The sequence below is a fragment of the Spinacia oleracea genome, chromosome 3, assembly GCF_020520425.1.
Source record: "Spinacia oleracea cultivar Varoflay chromosome 3, BTI_SOV_V1, whole genome shotgun sequence".
Lineage (NCBI taxonomy): Eukaryota > Viridiplantae > Streptophyta > Magnoliopsida > Caryophyllales > Amaranthaceae > Spinacia > Spinacia oleracea.
Window position 1 is genome coordinate 153,844,899 of NC_079489.1, and position 15,795 is coordinate 153,860,693.

The window sequence follows — 15,795 nt, forward strand, 5'->3', positions numbered from 1 at the left end:
CTCTAACTGAATTTGGATCCTAGGACATAACATTATCTCCTTTTTCCCAATGAAATCTCTTTTCTTATGCAGTCTTTCCATCAAACCCTCTTTGATATCTTCCAACATGGTAATAATAGGCTTGTGCCTTGCACTCAAGATGTATGCATTAAACACCTCACTCATGTTGTTATCTACACTGTCACAACAAGATAATGGAGTGTAGAATGCCCTACCATTTCTTGTAGTTCCTTTTCAGTAGGTCTTCAGCAGCTTCATGTGAAATAGCCCTCATTACTTCAATGTTTTCATTGAAGTGATTTACTGTGTTGCTTTTTGCAATAGTCCAGAATTGTTTTATGTACTCTAAACCACCTCCAAACACTCCCCTAAAGTTACAATACACATGCCTTGCACACACCCTACTTTCAGCTTGTGGAAACACATTTGAAACAGCAGCAAGTAAACCCTTTTGTTGGTCAGACATGAATGTGTACCCTGCTCCTTCACTAGTGCCTAAATCAGTAGCTAGAAGTTCTAGAAACCAACTCCATGTGTCAGTGCTCTCAACCTCACAAACAGCCCAAGCCAAAGGGAACATTTGATTGTTTCCATCCCTCCCTACTGCTACTAACAATTGACCCCCAAATGGTCCCTTTAAGAAACATCCATCAAGTGATATGAAAGGTCTGCATCCTGCCAAGAACCCTTTTCTAAGTGCCTCAAAACACAAATACAGTCTGTCAAACACATTTGCATCCAACTTCAACTTCACTGTGTTCCCTGGATTGCTTCTTAGTATCTCAGCTGCATACCTTGGGAGTAATGCATACTGCTCTTTGTATTCACCAACAATGAGTGCTTGACCCCTTCTCCTAGCCCTGGCAGCCTTGTCTTTGCTCACCCTTATACCCTTTTCTAACCAAATGGTTTCCTGAAGATCTTGCACTCTCATGTAAGGGTTAACCTTAAACAGATTCTGATAGTGTTCTGCAATCCAATGTGAAGTCATCTTCTTAATGATAGGCGTCCTACCACAAGTGTGCTCACTGACAAATGTCTTCACTGTAAATGACCTTCTTCCTCTCTCCCATGAAGCCCAAATTCTCCATTTACAACCTTTATCTTTGTGCTCACACTCTGCACAAACCCTAGTGGAATCATTTTTAGAAAATGGAATGTTTCTTCCTTTATCAATTGAATAATCTATGATTGCTTTCCTAAATGTCTTTGGATTCTCAAACTGTTGCCCAACATAAAAAGTGGCTTCCCTCTCTTCAGTTTCAATGTTGTTTTGCTTCTGTTTCCCTCTCCCCCTCTTATGGTGTTGTGGTGCAACTAAGTAACCAACATCATCCTCATCTTCTGACTCACTAGGGCTGTCTAAGTCACTGTATCCATCAAAGTCATCCCCTAAATTCAGACCACCTTCTACTTTACTTTCTGCTAGTTTTTTCAGCATTACTAACTCCTCAAAATAAGCCTTTTCCCTTCTCATATCATCAGATATCTTAGACCTAGCAGTGGCTAACTCATCATCATCCTCATCTGTACCCTCTGAATCATAATCAATTTCAGGTTGAGGCACATTTTGAGGTTAAATTTGAGGTTCAGGTTGAGGTTCAGGTTGAGGTTCAGTTTGTTTGGGTGGGAGTACTGTACACTAGAGGAAAAAAGCTCAAGTGCGGGCTCATTTTAAGGGGTTAAGTGCGGGCTTTTACATGTGCAGCACATGGCGTGCCCGCACTTGATGTTTCTCAAGTGCTGCCAAAATATTGGCAGCACTTGATGCTTCAAGTGCTGCCAATTTACAAAATGAGCCCGCACTTGACAAATTTGGTGCTGCCAATTTTGCAATATGAGCCCGCACTTGACAAAGTTTGTGCTGCCAATTTTGAAAATGAGCCCGCACTTGACAAATTTGGTGCTGCCAATTTTGGAAATTAGCCCGCACTTGACATAAAAAAGAGCCGCACTTGATATATAAATGAGCCGCACTTGATCTAGAAATTTGTTATATAACTGATATCCCTGCTACATATATTATATAATTAGACCACTCCCACTAGTTAACCTCCATACATCACATAAAAAAAATATCCAATTATATAGATAATTAAATTGAATAGTATATAATTGTAAATATAAAAATTGATTACATTACAATCCTATGAAAAACTAGCATCCATAATCTAAGATTCATTACAACAAAATATCAAAGACAATAAATGGTAATGAAATTTGCCAACTTTTCTCGAACTTCATTTATCTACTCAATGGTAAAAGGCTGCTCCCTTGGATTGTTGAATACCTAAAGAAGATCGACCATCAAGAAGAAAAATAATATGTTAGTTATATTATAAATGATTGTATATATGGTATAATAAAGTACGACATAATTTGCTCACAACAATGAAATAATGAACCTTATAAGAATAAAAATGGCTTATTTCTCTCTTAAATCAGAATATCATAGTTGCTTTCCCGTTTCCTGAGATGAGGGTTATTCATTTGATGCATAGTTGCATTCTACAACAAGAGATATAGATTTAGCTGCCTGCAATTCTTTGGTTAATTCTGAAAATTTCAGCATGTCCATGCTAGAGTGACTATTTCAAGGGAAGCAGATGTTTCTATATGCCAGCCAGGAATCTTATTAAATCGACAGTCTTCATGACATCTCTATAGAAGGAGGCACAAGAATAGAGCAAGACTTTTGCACTAGATAAGTACGATGAAGACGGAAACAAATTCTGAAAAACAATAGCAGCAAGAACACCTAACATTAATGCTGCTGATGGCAGGGTGCAAAGAAGTCAAATGTTTGCAGAGGAGACTGTTTCAAAAGACCAGCGGGGAAAATAAATAAAAGGAGGTGATAGTCGAAATTTTGTGATCCAACTAATGGATCTGGCTCCACTAAGTAATCAGCCTATATTATTCGGATCATTGAAAAGGATGCAGTAAGGGGATCTGTCAAAGGTCACACATTTTTGGCCTAACATGAAGCATCCAGATTTTATTATTATTAAATCCAGGTGTTTAAGGGTGAGTCTCAGACTCACAGGTACTTTGCATTCAAAGAGCAGGCCTGAGTAGCATAACTTTCAGTTAATTATCTGCAGGGCCGCAGGCTCTGGTTTTGATACTTGCTCGGTGATAATCTGACAGGACTCCGAGGCACTGAATTGTTGCTAGTCATTTTCATTTTTATTTTATTTTTCTTCAAGAAATTACAACTTTAGTCGCACTGGACTAATGGAGGGATAATAAAAAAGCTAACGGAAAGTTTTTACAGCAGGTACGTATCACATGTCCTAGGAGATTAGCAACGAATAACATATTGAAACCGACCTAATGAGACTTTCCACGGAGAGGAAACTAAAGACCCCATTAGACACACAAACAGTAGCTTCAGTGTATCTTCTCCAGGCCTTAAAAGATTGAAGTTGACACACGATTTTTCAAGAATACATTCAGAAAGACCTATTAAGCAGTAAAAAAGAGTGACAACACTTAAGATACCTAATCTTGTATACCATAAAATTAGCACCACTGACTTTCTCCAAGCAAATGCAATGCAGAATGAAGCAATAAGTCATGACACGATGATAGGGACTCAAACAATAAATGGCTCTACTTTAGAAACTAAGAATGAAAATCTCACACGCAGTATAAACAATCACATCAGATATCAAGACACCAATGCAAACATACAAATACTCGATCAGCATGATCAAATAAACCAATGCTATTGCAGTATACTGATGAACAAACATACAAATACTTGATCAGCATAATCAAGCCGGTCGGGGTGGACATGCAGGGTAAAGGTAAGGAGAGATGAATACAAAGTCACTACAGCAACAACAGGCATATCAGCTTGTGCTTCTATGATATGCATTTAATAAGAAAACAAAAATCAGTGGATAAGCAGTGTGTTTGGATAGCGAGCCAGGGCATTACCTGATATACTAAAACAACATCAACCCAAAAATAGTGTATAGGGGCAAATGCCCAAGCAGACGATCTTCAAAAATCCAAACATTCATTTAGAAAATCTTAAAATCGATTGATTAGTACTCCGTACCACATATTAAATAACTGGAGCACAATGAAACTGCAGTTTTTTAGGACCAAGTCAATTGAAAATGATGCAGAAGAAACAAGAGTTGGACTCATAGCACAAAACTATAGTAGTCATCAGCAATTCAGCAGTAATGACTCCCAAATAAAGCTGCAAAATACCATATTCAGTAAAATTAAATTCTTGGGAAAATACATGCACGAAAAAAAAAATCAGTCTTTTTTTCTGGGGGACGGGGGAGAAAGGGACTCTTTATTACAGAAGATGGTAATATCATCGACAGTGAAAGAACTAACCTTTCAATTGTTACATGTACAAAAACGAAAAGGTTCTAGAGATTCAGTTTGTTGAGATGTGGCATAGAGAAAATCCCTTCCATTGCTATTTCCCTTCCACAAGACAGCTAGGTGGTTAAGTCCAAAGCACGTTGGATAGCGAAGAGGTTCTCAAAAAGATACTCGTATGTGAATTCTATCCTAGGCGTACACCATATAATCACCATAGATGTACAGGCGTACAACACCCTTACAACTTCCTCTACTTAGCCCCTTCAATCCCCACAAAACAATCTGTAGTAATTCCAAGCAATAAAACGACAGACCCATATTCTCATGACATGAAAAAAAACTCCTCTGAGAAAACAATGTAACTTAACAAAGCATACAAATGTATGGCAAAGTAATAGGGGCAGCTCAACCTAGCGGGGCCGGGAGCTTTAGTATTTAAGCTTGCATTACAGCTCTTGGAGCACACAATGAAAGGAGAGAAAATCTAGGTTGAACAATTTATAGCATTCTCAAATATTTCCTCAATGAACTAACTGCTTAATTACAGTCTAAACATCAGAAATAAAAGTATATTTATCTTTCATCTACCTTTTCTAGATTTTAATTGCTTAAAAATTTACTTTCATGTCAAAACTCACAACACAAACACAATTACTCCAGTAATAATTCTTGACATACTAAACCCACATCTTTGAAAAAAATACACCGGAATTAGTCCATTGGTCATGGTTCCTACAATAATAGTTCTCCATAATTATTAATGGCAATCAAGGCGAGGCTTTAGTCTGAAAAATCACGATCTGCGATGTTATGACCTAGAAGACCACAGAAAATGAACTAAGCCTATACATGTGTGTAGGGGTGTTTCTTGCTCGTCAGTACTTAAAGTAACCATTTCCTCATTTACTCCTTGTGTTTAATCACATAATCGCAATATCACACCATACATATTGTGCTCGTGATCGTGTTTTTTGTGAGTCGGTGTGTGCATTATGCCATTATATATACATGTGTGTGAGTGTGAGTCCATAGAAAATGAAAAATATGACACCATACATATATACTACGTAAATATATGCGTTTGTAATAAATGCATGTAGCAATGTATGTGTGTGTTTGTGTCCACAATTATTTATATCCTGTGAGAAACAAAAGATCAAACTTTGAAACCAATACATTACCACCAACAAAAGCCAAAATCCAAAAGCCACCAACAAAAGCCAAAATCAAACAATCTGAACCCCAGCATACATCACCAGTGAACACAATCGCAATTCGAACAATAAAAAAAGTTTAAAAAATCAAAACAAAACCCTAAAAAATCAAAAGTTAAGAGAAATCAACAATAATTACAAAAAAAAAATACTAGAATCGAACTTTTCAATGCAAAGCATCATATCAGAAACACGAATCGCCAAAAAAAATGGAAAAAAAAATTGAAGAACAAACCTGAATTAAATCAATCCGGAAGTAGGTAGAAGCAAAATCGAGCACGCAATCGAAAAACCTTGACAAATTAGGCATTCGTCATTACAGTAACAAGATTATAGGAAAAAAAATAATTAAATTTAAATTACAAACCTAAAAGAGATAAGGATGAGCGACGCCTGTGTGCTGCGGCCGCGGCCAGAAGAGGAAGAAGTCGCCGGTTGGGGAACATCGTTGGCGACGCGACTGGTCGTGCCGGTGTATGCTGAGTTATGTTGTTGAGTTTCGCGTCCAGAGAACCAGAGAGGGGGAGGAGCAGAGAAACAAGAGAAGAGGGAAGGATGAGAGAAAAGGGAAAAGCAGTAACCAGAGAAGAGGAAGTGGGGAAGCGCGAAATGAAATAAAATTGGGAAATATTTTTAGAAATATTTTGTGCGGGTCATTTGTGAAATAAGCCCGCACTTGAACTCAAGTGCTGCCAATTTTCTAAAATGAGCCCGTACTTGTGAAATTATTTTTTTGTATTTTTTTTTGCTCTCAAGTGCTGCCAATTTACTAATGAGCCGCACTTGAAGAGAAGCACATGTCAATTTTTTTACTAGTGGTAAAAGGTGGTTCCACATAATTAGAATTTAAGTCAACCACATCAGTATTCAACAACTCAAGGAAGCTACCTCTCCCTCCTCCCCCTCCTCCACTCCTGTTTAGGTTAAAGTTGTAGGTGGGTTTGATTTTATGTTCAATGTATATATGAATGCTTTTGTATTCAAAGAGTAAAGCTAAGAAAGGGTCACAAGTACTACTATCAAAACCTAAAAACCTAACCCCATTCTTGAATTCTTTCCTAGGGTCCCAGAAATGTACTTTCTCTATATCATTATAACCTAAACTATCCACTAATTCCTTAACATATTTGCCATCTGCATTCTCATGGATGTAATCAAAGACATCCACCCTCCCCCCACTATAAACCATATCACCTTGCACAACTCATTCACCACCATGATGCACATATATGCAAGGGTTCAAAGTCAAATCATCAACATCTGATCAAAGTTAAACAATATCAATTAAAAAAACAAAACTTTAAGAAATCAAACCAAACCAAATCTTGAATAACAACACAAGAGATAACAAAAGGAAAAAGTTGCATTCATTCATTCATCATGATCATTTCAGTTGCATTTAGAAAAGGGTAGGCTTCAACCCTTACATTTCAAACCTCAATCCACTATTGAGGGAGAAGCCTACGGTTAAATATAAACTACTGTCATAGCAGTGACAAATACCAAAAACCAACACTTGTCACATTCACAAAAACCTAATTGCAATGACAATAGTAATGTAATTGTCCTCGAAAATTAAAAATTAAAAAAGCTATAAACAAGCTGGATCATCATAAGCTTGAAAAAAGAGGGGCCACCACCAGCGCCACCACCACCCACCCCTGCATGGCCTCCACCACCAGCTACTCCTTCTCCTTGAAAAGGAGGGGGAAGCCGTCAAAGTAGACGGTCATGTCCTTGTCCATCCAGGCGTGGAAGTCACGACCATCATTGTCAATGATGTCCATGATCACCCACTCCCGCAGCCACGCGCGGTAGCATCCTTGAGGGTAGTGGTATGGGAGGCGGTACCGCAACTTGGCCCACCTACGCCACTGCTTGTATACCATCTGCACAGCAGCCTGCCCCTCCCATTCCAGCTTGGTGAAGATCTGGGTGATGAGGATGTCTTGATGATGACAAAGGGGGTGTGTCTCCCTTAAAGCAAGGTCTCCTAAAGTCAAAGTAACGGCCAAAGTCAATAAAACAGTAAGTAAACCCTAATTATTAAACGGAATCTAGATTAAAATACTTCCAAATTAAGAAACAATAGTTTAAATAAACACCATTTTCAATAACATGCAAGCATCAATTCGAATTAATCAAACTCTGTTTTTTATTTAAGTGAATCAAAAACAGTAAGTGAGACCCTAATTGCTACAAAATCTAGTTTAAATTAATTCCAAATTAGGCAACAATTGTATAATTTAACATATTAAACACCATTTTCAAGAACATGCAAGCATCAATTCGAATTAAAAATTGGAAAGTAAAAACGGACGATACCCTAATTCCAACTTCAATTGATAAATTATGCAAAATCAGCCCACGATTGTTTAAATTAACATATAAAACACCACAATCAAGATAATGCATGCACCAATTTTGGGAAAAAGTTACTTAACAAAAAAGCCCTAATTTATCATGGCTCAACTGCAAACATTTATTGAAAAAACCGACAAATTGAATGAAAGTACCTTCATCCCATCTAGATATTCTTGTTCTCTTCCTGGGGGAGGGAACTTCCCACTTGGAATCACCAGATCGTTTGTTGGATACGCAAGAACCCATTTTTGCAGAATCACCAGAGCAATAACTTCAAATTCTCTCAAGTGTTTAAGTGAGTAAATGGGAAAAAGACAACTGAGAGTGAAAATGGGGGGGGGGGGGGGGGGGGGGGGGACCATATAAATAGGAAGTGAAAAGGGGGGAAATAGGGTTGGGAACAGTAAAAAAAATACCGCCAAAACATTATTAAGAAGGAACCAGAAAAAACGAGGGAAGTTGGAAGGGTTTCCACGTGTACACATAGAAAAAGTAAGTTGAAAAGGCTAAGTAATTGGAAAGGGCTTCTTTTCATCAAAATCATCTGTTTTCAATCATTAATCTACGTGTATATTAATTCTCCTTTTATTTTAATAATTTTTTATATTATTATATTCATTTTAACGGCCGTTAGTGACGGAAGACAAAAAGCAGCGTTTTCCATCCATTTTGAGGGACCTAAATGCTCCTTTTGAAACTTGAGGGACCTAACTGCTCCTTTTGGCAAAGTTTAGGGACCTCCAGACCTATTTACTCGATGTAAAAGATGTGATATACTGAGATGTGGTCTGATAATTTACTACTCTGCTCAGACTTTTTTGCAAAAATTTACATTTAACAATTTGAGACATATTATTCTCTCCGTCTATTTTTGTTTGTCCCATGTATAAAAACTACTTCACTGAGAATTGTGTTGGGTGAAATTGAGAAACACAAAAGCGGTGAGACCAAATTGTTTTATGTGAGAATAAAATACTCTGTAGCCGTCATCATGATCATTTTTAATAATCGAACAATCTTTTGGGGACATACCGATACGGTAATGGGTCAAACAAGAGAGACGATGCAATATTCTCTCCGTTTCACATTAATCGTTACACTTTCCTTTTTCATCTGTCCTACATTGTTGGTTATACTTCTAAATTACTAATATTGTCCCATAATTATTATATTGTCTCTCTCATCTCACTAAAAGAAGTTTGGTCTCACACCCACACTCATTCAATCAAAAAAAATATTTCACTAACTTCTCGCACATCTACTTCTTCAATAAAATAACAATTGATAAACCAAGAAATTAGTTATCCCCTAAAACTTTGTACAAAAGTTAATAACGAGTAATGTGAAACGGAATGAAAACTTATTAAATTTGTTGTCGATCGAATCCCTCAAATTGTATAGACGTACTAGAATTTTCACACAAATGGAATATTGGAATGCTTACTACGAAGTGAAATACTCCCTCTACCCCTTTTGTTTTCCCCATTTGTTATTTTAGACCGTGCTTAAAAGATTGTTTCATTATCATAAAAATTCATGGGACCACAAATTTCCTCTCACTTAAAATACGTTTGACCCATTATTTTTGTTTCTTCTCTATTTCAAATAACCAAATCTTAATAAAGCAATATTATTAAATGGACAAATAATTAGAGAAAAAGAGAGTATTAATTTTAATTTTAACTTTCTTCTTTCCGATTTTTCATAGTTTTAGATCCAGAGGGAACGAGAGTTGAAGAGATTTACATAATTTTTTTTGAAAAAAGTTGAACAGATGTTATGAGAATTTAGGCTAGGTTACTTCATATTCAGAAACATGAGTTCAAATATGTAGTATTTGGATATAATCCAATTCAAATAACTCATATAAAGGTTCTACAAACAAGAAGAAAGAAAATGGTTAGTGACGTAGGTACAGAATCCGAATCCTAATAACTCTTCTCCTTCTCTTTTTATGGTTTATAAAGATTACGGTTTCTTAGGTCGGAAAAGCTAAATTTCTTCGGAAATTTGGTTACTTTTTACCCTTTCTCTTATATTCTATTGTGTATATTACGTTTGATTTCAATAAAACTACATATTTTCAGTGTAGTAAGTATCCTTTTGGTTTGTTTGATTCTATAGACCTTTTGTCCTATTCTTTTTTGGCCAACCAACTCTCCTTATATTCACATCCATCCGAAAGTGTAAATCAATTAAGTTTCGTGTTTTTAGTTTAGTTCATGTTGTTTCTTTGGTAAATATTCGTACGGGACCGAAAAGGTGGTCAATTTTTCTACTACAATCAGACGAATCAGACTAACATATTTATTACGGCTACAACAGATCTACATACTCTTCTCGAAGAAAGTTGTAAATCACAGTAATATAAAATAGAGTATTCAGAATGTTCTATATACTACGACTGTAGCTACGATGAAATGAAGTTTTTATTTGATTCAATTACTATGTATTTGTTAGATTTAAATCTTTTTATAGATGTTGGATGACTTTTTATAATGAATAAGTTTGATTTTAAAAAAAAATGGTTAGTGACGTACTTAAAGTTTAGATAAGTAAATATATCAGGTAAAGTACTTCATCTATCCCTTAATACTCGCACCGTTTTGACTGGACACGCTTGTCAATACACAACTTTGACCACCAATATCTTTAATTACATATTATAAAAACTTATAAAAATATTAATATTTGAAAATATAAATTAAGATGAAGCCAACAATATATTATATACTAACATTTGTTTTTATATACTATAAATAAAATAGGGTCAAAGTGAATTATATGAATAGTGCAAAAAGTCAAAACGGTGCGAGTATTAAGGGATAGAGGAAGTAGTAATTGTCTATCTCTTGCTATTCAATAATATTTTTATACACTTGGGATGTGAAATGGGAGTTGAAGGTGGCTCAAGCAATCGAGGCCCAACAATCAAAGTGTTGCCTATATATTCGGTTATAGAGAGTTTTTGTTTACAAGAGTATAGTTCAATGTAATACCTTCGAGGCTTCGAATGTGTAAGAGCATGATCAGTCCCACGTCTTAAGACATGAATTGTGTTGATATGGCATATGATTCATCAATCTTAAGATCAGACATATAGAAATTGTAGCATTGAAGTAGACAAGTTTTATCAAAGTCTTAAAGTGAGTCTTGAAAAAATAAAGACTCAACTTAAGATTCGGTATGTGAGTAAAATTAAATAATAAAATGATATTTTACATAAATTTACAAGTCTTAAATGATTTAATGGGTGAAGAGCTAAATTTGATTGAATCTTAAGGAGTCTTAACAATAATTTAATTATTTAATATTAATGAAATGCTGACATGGCAAATGAAGAAAATCTTAAGACAAGACCCCCTTGATCTTGCTCTAAGGGTTTACAGGGCCCCAAAACTTTTGTAATGAACTGTTTTTTTTTTTTTACATAGGATATACTCCCTCTGTCCCAAAATTATCTTCCTGTTTGACCAATTTCACGGTTTTTAAGAAAAATATTTGGAGTGGATAAGTCTAATGATTGGATTGTACTTGTGTTGGAATAAGCAAAATGGTCCCCTCCTCTTTTGCACATGGATCCTAATCAAAATAGTTTAACCAATAAGAATACAATAATATTTATTCTCAACCAATCAAAATGCTCATATTTAAAACACACATATTCAGCACAAATAGGGGTAATATGGGGTCATTTTTTCCATCAAATGATCCCCTCCTCTTTTTCTGATTTTTGTGTTATTAATTAGTTTTCCTTGTTTTTTTTTAATTTTAGTGGTCTCAAACAAGGGTAAAGTGAAAAGTTAGTACATCTATAATTAGAAACAGGAAGATAATTTTGGGACGCTCGTTTAGGAAAGCAGGAAGATAATTTTGGGACGGAGGGAGTAGTAACTGGTATACTTTGTGAACTACAATTCTATAAAGTATTATTTTAACGGTTTTTTCATGAAATGCCCTCGAGGTTTGCAAAAATGCACCAAATACCCTCGCGTCTTTTGAATCACATAATATACCCCTATTTTTTCCCAAGTTTGCACAAAATACCCCTAAACCGACCTTCCGTTAGTCCTCCGTTAAGTCGTGTTTATAATTCACAGAATACCCCTATTTATAAATTTATTGCACAATATACACCTATTTTGAAACTAAGTTGCACCAAATACGCAAAATGCTTTTAAACTGCAGAATTTGATGGTTTTGTAGTAACTGAAACTATAAATAAGGATATAAAACTATTTTAAAACTAAGTTGCACCAAATACATCTAAATCCAGCAGCCACCATTGAGGAACGAACTCTCTTCCCAAGTGCAAGCAAACTAGACTCATGAATTTACCTCCACCTGATGTTGCCAGCAAACACTTTGAACCTCTCCTCTTCGAGCTTGGGCTGCGAAACGTGAACCTGAGAAACCTTCTGAGCCTGAAAATAAATGCATAAACAAATATTCAAGATATTAGCAAATATTCTCTTGCAACATAAGAGAATTCAAGCTCATAAATCATCAAAATCAGTCTCAATAATTCGGTAGTTCCATTGGTTCAATTTTATTGAACTTAACAATACCCACCCACTATTAAGAATACCCACCCACTATTCAGGGAACCAATAGAACCATGCTTGGGTATTCAATACTAACAATGACCACACTAGCAAGTTCGGAGCCTAATCCTCATGCTTTGAACATATGTACACAGAATGAATTCATATGTACCAATAACTACGAGTTCATAGTTCAAATATATTGACAAGTTGATATACAACGATGTTCTTATAATGCAATTTTTCTGCCTATTGAAACATAGGCAATTACACTATACCTATAAAAGCATTTCTGCTTACCAGATAATGCAGCAACAACATTTAGAATGGCGCCAGAAACTAGAACGTGTTGGCTGCATCCTGTCACCCGATTGCATAGAATACAACATGCTGAAGTTTTATGCAACTGGATTAACTTTGCATAAAGATCAGTTATAAAGTCAGTCCAATCAACATATTTTCTCATATACAAGTAATTAACAACCCAACTTTTAGCAACCCATAAAAGATGTGAAATTCTGGGTTACATACATACCAAAGGGGCTGATTGTATTCGAAAAATCAATCAATTTACTCTAATCAATCAATTAATTTACTTTAATCAATCAATTTACTCTAATCAATCAATCAATTCACTTCCACCGACAACAACAACCATAAAATTGACAGCAACAACAACAATGGCAACAATAGCAACAAAAAACAACAACAATGACGACAACATTCAAATAGCAGCAAACAGGTTATGTTTGGATTCGAAAAAAACAATACATTTACTCTAATAGTCTATCAATTCTATCGACGACAACAACAACATCCAGAAAATTGAAAACAATAGCAACAAAAAAACAACAACAATGACGGCAACAACATTCAACACTGAAATCAATAAATGCAATTCCAATCTAGTCAAGGAGAGAAGGAGAGAGTGGAACCTCACGACGGGTAAACTCGACAGCGACGAATAAGGACGTCGGAAAGGGGAAGACGGAAATCGGCCTCCGTCGGCGACCAGAGAGCGGAAACCGGACGCCGCCGGCCACTAGATAGCAGGGGGAAGAACGTCGGAGAGGAGAGAGAAAGAGAAATAAGTTTGATTTTTTTTTTTTGGAATTTATGTCGAAAACATGTATTAAGGGCAAAATAGTAAAACGCGACTAACGGCAGACTAACGGCGTTAACTCAAAGGTGCATCTCATGAACAGTATAAAAAAATAGGGGTATATTATGTGATTCAAAAGGCGCGAGGGTATTTGGTGCATTTTTGCAAACCTCGGGGGCATTTCATGAAAAAACCGTTATTTTAATGTACGTTTAAACTATCTTAAACAAAAACAATATAACAAACAAAAAAATCAACTTTGTACAATTATCAAATGCCGGTAATACTTTGACATATTCCTTACCAATAATTAACATAGTAAATAATTAGTAATGACTTCATTAGCAAGCCTAGCAGGTGACCAAACCCCATACACACCTATTGATGAAAAAAGACTCGATGTTTCTTATGCATGCGCACCTTTATTTGTTGGAGGCCCTTCCCCTTAAAATTAAATAACGTAAGTTAATGGGTTTAACGAAAATCTTGCCTTTTACCCCTAATCAAAATCAAAAAAACAATCCGTTAAATAGTTTCTTTTATATAAATTAGTAGCGGGCTATGCGCGTTGCGCACAGTGTAGCTGGAAATTTCAAATTTGACACCGATGGTGTTCTAGCACCCCACGAGTAGATGACAAAGTAGTACAGTATTTATTAATTTATTGTGCTTTAATTTACTACAGATTACATTGACAATTTTTAAGCATAAGTTCAAATAAAAAAATACTATCTATCAGCTTGTATATTCTTCTTTTATCATCTTCATATTTAATGATTTCCGAACCTTTTATTTTTTAATTAATTTTTTTTGACATTTTAAGGTTTTGGAGTAGGAATTTTGCTTTCAGTCAATTATCATGTTGATTAGTGTTGGTTTTTCGACAAATGATTGAATTAATTGTAGTTGCTTATTGAAATTGGAAATTTGCTAATTGTTACGGAGTATTTGCTATTGCTATATGCTGATAGTGAAATTTGTTGCTATTCTAAGTTGGTCCATTAAAATAGAGAAATAGGGTAGTTACTGTTCATAAGGAACAGTAACTTGATCTCCACTTTTTAAAGTGTAGAGATTTAATTTGGATGGCCCGGATGTATCGAGAGAAGATCTAACGGTCATAATCTTATTTCTTAATATAGTCGACGTAGTCAATGACTATGCTAGAATCATTAAGACACGCTAATCCCACATAAATGATTAAATGATTAATTAACATGACTTGTGATTACACCCAATTTCTAACCAATTAGATTCGAGAAAATATAGTTTATACATTCGGGTGCATATCATGTTTTAAAATGAATAAATAGTTTGAATTCAAAGAATATATACTCCCTTCGTATTTAAATAGGAGTCACATATGACCTGACGCGTGTATTAAGGAAAAATAGTTGAATGAAATAAAATAATAAAACAAGTGGGGTTGGGGTAAATATTTTAATCAAGTAAATAAGTGGGGACCATTAAAGATTGGAGGGGTGGGGTTTCTAAAATTAATTGTTTAATGTAATGGTTTTTTTTTTTTGAAGGTTGTTTAATGTAATGTAATGGTTAGTGATAGAATAATTATGTATATTATTTAATATAGTATTTAATTAGATGGTGGGGTAGAAAAGTTACTAAAAATGAAAGTGTGACTACTAATAAAATACGTCCAGAATTGGTAAGTGTGACTCTTAATAAAATACAGAGGGAGTATCTTTCATTCTCAAAGAACATATACGGAGTAGTTAGTTCATATCCATAAAACAAATAGTAATATAGCTCACGTGTACGCGTAAATTAAAATCCTTCTCCATGTATGTTAAGTGTAATCGTGATTAGGGGTGTTCATCGGTCCAAACCCGGATTGGACTGGATCGAAGACCAAAATATTGATAATTCAAGATCCAAAGACCGGACACATCGTGCTTGGACCGGATCCAGACCGGACCGGAAAAATCGGTCCCAAAACCCGGACCGGACCAGTTTGGTCCGATTGTAGACCTATTTCTATTTTTTTTTCTAAAAATTATGGTAAAAAGAAAAAATATCTATATAAAAACAATTGTTTAAGGCCCTTTTTGGAAGCTAAAACTAAATATATCACAATATTAAAGGAGAGAATTAAAATTTTGAATAGTTTATATTATACTTCGTATTTTACTCCGCATTAAGGAAAATTCGATACGGTACAAAATCGGGTTTTGAATCGAACCAGACCAGAAATTAATAT

At 35.3% G+C, this 15,795-nt stretch overlaps 1 protein-coding gene and 1 long non-coding RNA gene across 2 annotated transcripts; both read right to left on the reverse strand.

Annotated features, from left to right (window-relative positions):
• Positions 1–211: 211 nt before the first annotated feature.
• On the reverse strand, positions 212–2,063 carry LOC130470188 (uncharacterized). Its single transcript, XM_056839827.1, has 2 exons — positions 2,054–2,063; positions 212–1,536 (listed from the first exon to the last, which is right to left on the reverse strand). Exons 1-2 carry the CDS (start codon positions 2,061–2,063, stop codon positions 212–214), a joined length of 1,335 nt encoding a protein of 444 aa, XP_056695805.1.
• A 15-nt stretch (positions 2,064–2,078) lies between these two features.
• LOC130470580 (uncharacterized) lies at positions 2,079–6,311 on the reverse strand. Its single transcript, XR_008931277.1, has 3 exons — positions 5,935–6,311; positions 5,803–5,860; positions 2,079–2,290 (listed from the first exon to the last, which is right to left on the reverse strand). It is a non-coding gene; the product is annotated as an uncharacterized lncRNA (long non-coding RNA).
• Positions 6,312–15,795: the final 9,484 nt, after the last annotated feature.